Source organism: Peromyscus californicus, unplaced genomic scaffold (genome assembly GCF_007827085.1).
Source record: "Peromyscus californicus insignis strain IS unplaced genomic scaffold, ASM782708v3 Scaffold_4__1_contigs__length_199733344, whole genome shotgun sequence".
NCBI lineage: Eukaryota > Metazoa > Chordata > Mammalia > Rodentia > Cricetidae > Peromyscus > Peromyscus californicus.
This window is the reverse complement of record NW_026294562.1, coordinates 149,578,256-149,587,938: the sequence shown is the minus strand read 5'-3', so window position 1 is coordinate 149,587,938 and position 9,683 is coordinate 149,578,256. Positions and strand designations below refer to the sequence as shown.

At 54.0% G+C, this 9,683-nt stretch overlaps 1 protein-coding gene across 4 annotated transcripts in view; it reads left to right on the top strand.

Annotated features, from left to right (window-relative positions):
• The first annotated feature begins 598 nt into the window (after positions 1 to 598).
• The window catches only part of Abcc8 (ATP binding cassette subfamily C member 8), a 71,680-nt gene continuing 62,595 nt past the window's right edge, over positions 599 to 9,683 (top strand). For 3 of the 4 annotated variants that reach the window (XR_008223129.1, XM_052762547.1, XM_052762546.1), the window contains exons 1-3: positions 600 to 813; positions 2,072 to 2,213; positions 6,276 to 6,397. Coding sequence is in view for 3 of the 4 variants with exons in the window: in XM_052762547.1 (XP_052618507.1) it covers positions 666 to 813; positions 2,072 to 2,213; positions 6,276 to 6,397 (412 nt within the window). In the remaining variant the exon portion in view is untranslated. Of the gene's footprint in view, positions 814 to 2,071; positions 2,214 to 6,275; positions 6,398 to 9,683 lie in introns of all 4 variants that reach the window. The other variant, XM_052762548.1, reaches the window with a different exon arrangement.

Sequence of the window (9,683 nt, the reverse complement as noted above, 5' to 3'; positions counted from 1 at the left end):
CTGTGAGTAATAAACTCAGGAGTCTGTGGTACTGACCCAGAGCCCTCCCGAAGCTATCCTGTGTCGCTTTTTCTTCATCTACCTCTATATTTCATAGCTATCATTTCTCAATTCCACACACCAGCCCCCTTCAGAACCCTTCGATAGGACTCGACAGGTCAATCATGTAACCACCTTGTTTCATATTGGGGAAGATCTACAGGCTGTGAGGTTCCTCTGCGACCTCGCGCGCCCGACACTTGGAAAATTCCCAAGCACTCTCCTAAGTTCAAGTTGTTCACAGTTTCTCTGGACCGAAGCCGGTGCGGGCTTGTGCTACTCTGTTCCCATGGGGACCCCTCTGATCTCCGTACATCAATCGGAGCCTTGCTCGGGCAGATTTACTTTCGGGAATCCCAAATCCACGCACTCGGGGCTCACCCGGATCATCTTGGCTATGACTCCCACTCAGACCCCCCGGTGCCTGAGCACCCAGCGCACGTGCGCATTGGGTGAGACCCCACCCTCACCCCACCAGAGCAGCTGGCGGGGCGGGATGGGGCGGGGCCCCGCGGCAGGTGGGGGCGGGGCGGGGCGGGGCGGGCCGTGCAGGAGCGCTGGGAGCTGCGAGGCGGAGAGGCGCGGGAGGCGCGCGGAGCCCAGGCCGATCCCGTGCGCGCGCCGCCATGCCCTTGGCCTTCTGCGGCACCGAGAACCACTCGGCCGCCTACCGGGTGGACCAGGGCGTCCTCAACAACGGCTGCTTCGTGGACGCGCTCAACGTGGTGCCGCATGTCTTCCTGCTCTTCATCACCTTCCCCATCCTCTTCATCGGTGAGCGCGCGCCGCGGCGGAAGGCGGGAGGGCGCGCGGGGGAAGGGCGCGCGGCCGGGGGGGGGGATGCGCGGCCCCGGCGGTCCCGCACCGACTAGCTGGTCTCCCTAGGTCCTCTGCTCTGCGTCTCCACCCTTGTACCTTTCCCCCTCCCACCACCCCCATTCCTGAGCCCGCGCCAAACACGATGGGCACTCAACACTCTAGGGATCCCCAAGTTTGACCACCGTAAGGCCTGACCCGGGATGGGGCTCCGCACGATCGGGGAAGGTCGTGAGGGGGTTGGCCACACCCTCAGTGGCGCAGCGGCAGGAGCCGGGCCACCCCTTCCCTAGGCCCGCGCTGTCACCGCCACAGCTGGACTCAGACGGGAGCGCAGGCTGCAGCTGGGGAGGTTGGTGGTGAAGGCCCGCAAGCCCCGTGCTGTCCCAGCATGGCCGGACTGTGGGCAGAAACCTCTCCTGGGCTCGGGGTCTAGTGCACGCTGGGCTAGGAGATAGACTTTGGGTGCCGGTACCCCACCATCCCACAAAGCGTGAGTCTTCCGAGTGCAACTTCTCCAGGACTGTGGATCAGCTTGCACCGGATTTAGCAACCCCACCAGCGCACTTGCCAGAAAGTGGTCTACAAAGTTGGGCACAATCCTCTTCTCTCTGGTTCCCTTCTCTCCCAAGACCTTGACTTTCCCGGCCGATCAGCTCTGTTCACAGAGGCTATTAATGCAACTCCTCAACTGTTCATTTACTTTAATTAAGAGAAACAGCAAATCTTAAAAATTCTTTGGGGAAGAAAGTCGAGTGGCCATCAAACTGAATTAGTAAGAAGTTGCTGAACCGGGCTACCCTGGCAATCCCAGTTCTTGGGAGGTGGAGGCAGGGGGATCAGGGAGTTTAAGGTCATCCTCAGCTACATAGGAAGTTCAAGGCTGGTGTGGTCAACATTAGACCTTTTCTCAAACATAAAAAGCTGCTGTAGAAGGAAGTTGTTAGTTACTGACAAAGATAAATGATTAGCTAGAAATAGAAAGAAAATATGCAGTATATGCCCATGTGTGTATCGGAAATGAAACAGAATGGATAACCTGTCACACAAGAGGTCAGTGTGGCACCTGTTTAGGACGGTGCTGCGGGTCCTGGCTTTGTACTAAGACGTTAGTTGGTATGCTCAGCAGTGGGGAAGTAGGATTGGTATGCACTCACCCTGTCCCCACGGTGGACCTCCTCAGGTGGCCTTCCTACCTTCTGCATCTCTCCCGCAGGATGGGGCAGCCAGAGCTCCAAGGTGCACATTCACCACAGCACCTGGCTGCACTTCCCGGGGCACAACCTGCGCTGGGTCCTCACCTTCATCTTGCTCTTTGTCCTCGTGTGTGAGATCGCTGAGGGGATCCTGTCCGATGGGTAAGTGAGTGACTGAGGGCTGAGTGGATCTGCTCCACCAAGGAGACCCTGCCTGTGCCTGCTCCCACGCCTTACCCAAACCAGTACCATGGCTATTAGATCCCACAACCCTTTGCCTGGTGTGAACTGTGCCAGACCCTAGACACACACGAAACCCAGTCAGGAGGGTAAAGGGAATGCGGATTTCTGTACCAGTTTCCTGTAAACACCGTTCTAGAGCCTGTCAGGGTGCCCCAGCTGCTGTGGAAAATTCCTGGTCTTCCTCAAGTGACTGAAGTAAGTAAGAAGACAGTTAAGCATGTCACTTGTTCTTACTGAAGGCTTTTCCTCGGTTCTCATTCACTTACAAGATTCAGTCATGCATCTCTGGGCACTCCTGTTTGTCACATTCCAGTCCCGCTTGCCTCTACCCCCATTCTTCACCCCACACTCAACCCTTCCCCACCTCTCCTAGGGATCAGAGTGTATGCTCAAGTTTTGGTTTGCAAAGCTGTCAGAAAGACTCCGTGGATGTCTGGTGAGATCTTAGGTGTTGGTCCTTTTTGTATTCACAGGGCAGGGCACACAAAAGCTCTGCAGACATTTATTGAATCCCAGAAGGATAAATAAAATCATACCGCAAGGGCATGGTCTGGGAGGAGAGGAGAAGGCAGCATTAGACAGGTTCCCTGGTGGAGGGGGCTTTGGCGCTGAGCCCCGGAGGATGACAGGTATTGTGGCCATCAGAGGAAGGAGTTAAGGAGTGGGGAGACTATGGCACAGGAGCAAGAGGGACCAGGAACAGGTACGCTGGGCCTACGGCACAGGTGATCAGCATGATTTGGGCAGTCATGATTTGAGGCCCGGAGGAAAGCTGCGTGTGTGGAGATGGCCTTGGAACTGAGGCTAGCCATCAGGGGCAGGAGGAATGGAGAAGGCTAACGCAGTTGACATGTGGAAGGAGCCATGGGACTGAGGCTGAGAATCAGATCTGGGGCTCAAGAGGAGCGTTTGGATGGCAGACTGCCTGTCTGAGTTGGATATGACTCTCGGTTTTGAGCCCAAGAGAGACACCCTCAGCACAGCACTCCTGAGGGAGAGGCCAAGTGTGTGTTGGTCGAGTCAGAGGCAGACAAGTCGGAGGCTAGGTCAGGGATGACCGCAGTGGGAGATGCAGTGTGTCCCCATAAAGCGACAGAAGGGGATACGGGGCCGCCATCTTTAAGTCAGAACGGAGGAGTCAGTGAGCCTGAGGGACTGTTTCAGGAGCTGATGTCACAGTTGTGGGTGGACATTGGGCTGGAGCATCTGAGGTCTAGCTCATCTGAGCTGTAATTAGACAGTGTTCAACCCTGCAGCTGTCCCCAGGGGCAGGATTTCTGTCCTGCACCTCCTGCTCCTTAGTATCCATGCATCCAGATGTCCATACTAATGTCATGACTGGACTCCTGAAGGCCTTGGGTCCTACTGCTGATCGCAGCCTTCCAGACCAACAAGAAGGCATGCTTCTGCTTAAGTCGCCAGGGACCATTCTGTACCCCCTCCTCAGGACCCTTCCAAAGTGTCACTGAATACTGAGGAAAGGGACTTGTGAGCCCTTGGGTTATAATTGGCTGGGTGACAGGAAAATGCTCCACTGAAGAGGAGGGAGCCTTGGACAGTGCCAGCTGTGGGAACTGCATGTCACTCTGCCTTTCTGGACCTTGCCTTTTCTATCTATGAAATAAGTACTGGAGCCCTCACTTGCCTGTTTGGGGAGGGTGAAATGGGAAATGCACAGGGTCCAGAGCCCAGCCACAGAGCCTGGAGCAGAGGATGTATGCCCAGGACATGGGGATTGGAAGGAAGTAGCCCAGACACCCACTCTAGCTACTCTTTGCACCCCCACCATGCACCCCAGGCCCACTGCGTGTGTTTCCTCCAAGGCCTAAGGCATGTCTCTCGCTGGACACTGGGCTCCTGGTCTGTGGGGAGGACATCTCTGAGTCAGCAGGTGTGAGGAAGGGACAGATGGGTGAAGTCACAGACCTGCCCTGCGGCTCCCATTTCCCCACTGGCCTGTGGCATGTGGGGCCAGAGCTGGGTAAGACAACAGTCTTTAGCTGGGATCTGACTTAGGCTCAGCCACATTTAGTACTAACTGAGGCATCTTCAGTCTGTAGTGACGCTGCCTCCTCAGGGGCTTTTGCCTGTGCACGATCCTGTTAATTCAGAGCAGCCAAAGCACACAGGGTAATGAGAAGAGAGAGGAGGAAGCATATGGGGAGAGTGTTTCCCCAAATCACCAAACACCCGACAGATATAAAGAAAATTTGTACCCAATTTCTTTGCTATTTCATTCTGAATCACTCAGTAAAGCATTTAAGATCTATTATAACTGATACTGTGGCATAATTGTTCCAATTATAGTTAATATTAAATTCACTTCCACATTATTTCTAGTACAGAGACAAGAGTTCTGAGACCCCCTCTCCCCGGACAGTGATTGTCTGTCCTCTGCCCTTGGCCATTCGTACCTCCTCTCTTAGCAAGACCTTTTGCTGAGAATGTAAAGGCTGAAAGGACATCACTAAGCGCCTCATTTAACGAGAAATCTAGAAAATTACCTTTTCTGGTTGATTTTACAGTTTGGTAATCTGCAGGGACTCAGTCTTACTCCACCGTCTGCCACCCCTTCCTCATGAGCACAAAGTGGCTGCCCTGTGTCAAGTATCCCATAAGAAGGAAGGGGCAAGCTTGGAAAGGTGTGTTCCAGCCATGCCTCTTCCTTATGGGGGTCATGCTCTACAGACTTGATTTTAACACCTCAGTGGCCAGAATTGCGTGGCCACCCTCAGACCAACCCCTGGCAAAGGAGTATGGAATTGGTAGACCACTTAAGCTGGTCACCATCTATGTCTTAGGGGCTGGATAATTTGTGGTTCTTCGTCAAGCAGCAAGCGGAGGAGGCTGTTTGGTAAACAGCCCATGCTGCCTCCATGCCTGCACTTGGGCCCCTCCAGAGTCCCCAGACTCCTGGCGTGGTGCTCTTCTCCATATGGCGTGACTCCTCTGATAAACAAATATTTGTCCTTCAAAGCCCAACCTGGTTCCACACCCTCTGGGGAGCTTCCCCTGGTTGCCCACCCTCTCCTTTTCTCTCCCTCGGCCTTCAGGCCATCTGGAGCAGCCCTTCCGTGGACTGTTGAGTCAGATAGTATGGCTCTGGTCTTTGCCTGTGCTTAGCTTCTCCAGGGTAAGGGCACTTGGCCTGCTGGATCCAGCAGTAGTATAAGCAAGGACGTTACTGAGGCAGGAGGCTGAAATGGACCCTCTGGGGTGGAGAAGGTTCCAGCACTGCTGGTGTAGAATGAACAGGTTGGGCAGTGCTAGCGAGGTTGCTGGAGGCCCTGTTGCCTGGGCCTTGAGTGCTGCACTGGGCTAGGTCTTTCTGTTGCTGTCTGTAGGAAGAGCATGATCAGGAAAGCTAAGGCACCCCTCCACACTTCTTGGCTGAAGCTGAGGTCTGAGAGGAGACCCTGGCTCCAGGTGTGGATTGATTGTCACCGTACCCTCCTCCTGCCAGCACAGAGGCCTTTGTGAGTCAAAGCAGGAGGGCACCGTCTAGTAGTCTCTGCCCCCAGCCCAGAGGAGGAGGGCAAAGGCATGGTTTCAGGCATGTGACTTAGTCAATCTGTGCCTCAGTTCCCTTAGTTATAGAATAAAGTGACTGGGTGCCCACTTCGTGGGGGCTTCATTGAACAATTTTCTTTTCATCGGGTACTTAGATTCATGTTCAGCATGGGGCAGGTACTCAGCAAGCGTGGGTCGCCATCAGCATCATTAGTACAGTGCCTGCAGATACTGCCGGTGCTTACCTGTGTCACTCATGTTAAATGGGGCTGTTACTGAGTGAGTTGGAATGCACAGAATGTTTGGGATAGCATCTGGGAAGAACTACCAGCATATGGGCACCAGGCCGTGGTTATCCGAGGTCCTACTGTGTGCTGAGCAGTAAGCATAACAAGGCCTGTGCTGCTCTACTAGGTGCTGGCCACATCCACATCCTCTCTCTGATTTTCTCTCTTTCTTCTCCCATCACAGGGTGACAGAATCCCGCCACCTCCACTTGTACATGCCAGCTGGGATGGCGTTCATGGCTGCCGTCACCTCTGTGGTCTACTATCATAACATTGAGACCTCCAACTTCCCCAAGCTTTTGATCGGTAAGGATGGGGAGGGCCTTTCTTCCTTCAGCCAGCATTTACTGAGCACTCACTCAGGCTAGGAATCAGAAATAAAGAGAAGGTCTCTGCCTGCCTCCGTGGAGCTTGTGGTCTGGAGGAGGAGACAGACGGGCAGAGATGGTAAATTAACCAAGGAGCGGGTGCTGAGGATGCTGTGGGGGAAAGCAGGTTGGCTGCAGGGGGCAGAGTGGTGGGTGTGGTTGTCTGTGCAGGGTGCGCGGGGACACTCCAGGCAGAGTCAGCCTGCAGAGGTCGTCCGACCTGAACGTGCCTGGCAGTGAGGCCAGCACGGCCAAGCCCAGTGAGCAGGGCCACCTGTGGAAACCTGGACTCTGACCCCCAGGGGAAAGGTCACTGAGGTGGCCCCGAGGGGGAGGTAGGGGCAAGATGTGCATCAGGGTTTCAGGCGTGTTGGATTTGAGATGTCATTGGACTGTCAACTCCAGGGTCAAGTGTGCAGTTAGGTAAATCAGTTGGGTGTTTGGGGAAGGGTGGGGTGGCAGATGTGTTCAGCAGATGTGGGTTTATGGATGGCATTTAATGCCTGAGCCTGGATGAAGTCTCACGGGGAGCAGAGAAAGGCCTGTTGCTGGCTGACTCTTAGACACTCAGGAAGGAGTAACCGCTTGCAACTTCTGACATGAATGACTGGGGTTCCGGGCAGAAACAGCAGCCATGCTGCTTGCCCCTTACGGAGTGTGTAGCGTGGGCTGGGCTCTGTGCTCCACTGCCTCCCTGGTTTGTGTCACTAATGCCCACAGGAGCTCTGCTGGAGCTGGAGCTCCCCAATGTTGCCTGCAGATGTGAAACAGAAAGGTTTGAAACAGCACCAGCAAGCACTCATTGAGCGTTACTTACATGTCGAACTCCGTCCTGTCATATTAACTCAGTCCCATGGCAACCCTGTGAGGTGGTCCCATTGTTTCCCTCCACCACTCAGGGGTTGAGTGACTTGATCTGGTCTACCCAGCTACTCAGGGGGCATCACCAAGATCAAGCAGCTGAGCAGGCTTCTAGCTGCTTCTAAGGGTCCTCAAGCTGTGTTCTTGCCCCTAAAGTCTAAGTCTCGATCTGCCACTGTGTAGCCGACGGTCACCTGCAGTTGCAGTCTGTGGCCGGGCTGTGCCTCTGGTGGTGCCAGTAAGTCATTGAGACTCAAGAGTCACAGCCTGTAATAGACACTAGAATCTGGGGCTCTCTGTGCTCTGACAGGGACATGGCTGTCTTGTCTTCAGGCAGAGGACATTTTCCTAATATCTAGTCACAGGTCTGCCTTCCCATGGTAGATGTGATGCTCCATCGGGACCCTCCAGCTGTGTCCCTGCCCCAGGACTCCATGTGAATGAAGGAATATGCCTGGATTGGCATCCAGAAAGGTGGATGTTAGCTCCAAGCTTCAGAGAGCAGTGCCCTAGAGGACCCTCCCCATATAAGGAACCACCAGGGCCAGGCTAAGCAGAGTCTTGCAGATACTGCAGGCACCCGAAAGCTAGGATTTCCATTTTCCAGCAAGCACACGGTTCTGTCTTCCTAGCACAAATCACTATGGGTGTGTCCATACTTCCCAAGAAACCAGTGACTTCTCCACTTTCCTCAGCTCCCCCAGTTGGAGTTTTGCCCCCAGGAAAAGCTCTACAGCTCCAGAAATTTCTAGATCAGGCAAAAGGGGGTGCTGAGCTGTAGGGATAGAGGGCAGTTCATGGAAAAGCCAGCCCCCTTCGGAGGCCCGCATCCGGTCACAGGCCTGGAGTCCCACAAGAAGGTAAACCACGATACAGCTTAAACTATCCCATGAAATGTACTCCTGGGGCCCCAGAGGACACCAGAGAGAGACAAGAGAGGAGAATGGGCCTGCCAGAAAGGAGAGAAAGGTTTCAGGCCGAGCTGAGAGTGTGCACAGGTCCTGAGGAACAGAGACATAAATGGATCTGAGAAAGAACAGCTGGAGTGGGACGGCAGGAGGGATGGAGGCGGCATACAGGTATTGGTCCTTGCTCAGGACGGATGAGCAGTGGTATGCCTTTTGTCTTGGTTGTTGTTGTTACTGTCACTGCTACGTTGTTGCTTGTTCATTCTTATTTTTGTGACAAGGTCTCCCGATGTGGCCCTGACTGGCCTCAAACAAGGTTCTCTTGCCTCTTTTTGGGTTTTGTGTGTGTTGTATGTGTATAACATAGTATTGACCATGTTAGCCATGACATGTGCATTGCTGAGGGATTAAGAACATTTACACAGCCATGCAGCCAACACCACTGTCCATCTCCAGGACCTTCCACCTTCCCAAACCAAAGCGCTAAACTCAAGTCTCTGCCCCAGCAGGTGACCCTCTCATTCTGGACAAAAGATAGCCAATACACAGGAAATAACCCATACCAGGGGTGGCCTCCACCCGTAGATCCCCGTGGTCTGGAGACTAACACAGTGAGGGGCCGTCACCACAGTCCCGAGGGCCTTTCCCTCTCTCCTCTTGCCCACACTCAGTCCTGGCCACATGGTGAGGCCTGGTGTCTTGACCTGCTTCTCAGCCCACAACTAGGTCAAACAGATCTCATATTTTTCCCAAAGGGTGGCCGATGACTCGGGTGAAGGTCAGAGTGCGGGTCTCCTTTATCCACTGTGGCCTGGCTTGGGGGTGGGGGGCTGAAGCTGGCTTCACAGTAATATGACTCTCGGGACAAGGGGTGCTGGAGCTGCCCGCATCAACACCCTCTCGGGGCTACTTAACTAGCTGTGGTGGGGTTCGCTCTCACAAGCTCACAGTGACAAGTTGGCAGTTTAGGGGGAGGGTGAGAATTCAGGACAGAATCCACCCAGGGCTTCTGAAGCAGACTGCCCCAAATCTGAAATCCAGCCCTCATAAGAATGTCAACAGCTAATGCCCAAAGATCAGCCACGCTGCACACCAGGCTCCCTGTGCTAAATGCTTTCCACACACTGCTCCCTAACACCTTTGGGGGTGCTGTCACTGCCCCCCATGATGGATGAGGAAATTCAAGTCTAAGAGGGTTACAACTCCAGTGTGTTCGACCTTTTGACATTGCAATATGGTGTTGTCATCTACAAAATCTACACTTGAGGATTCTGCAGTGATTTACAAAACAAAAGCCATAGTGTTTAGGTAAGTTTGTGACTTTGTGTTGGGCTGCATTCACAGCTGTGAGTAAATCTGGGTGAGTCTGGCTTCAGGTCTCCACCTCTAATCACTGTACTGCACTGCCCCATGGTGCTAAACGTTGCTCTTTCTGTGTCCCCCATAGCCCCAGGC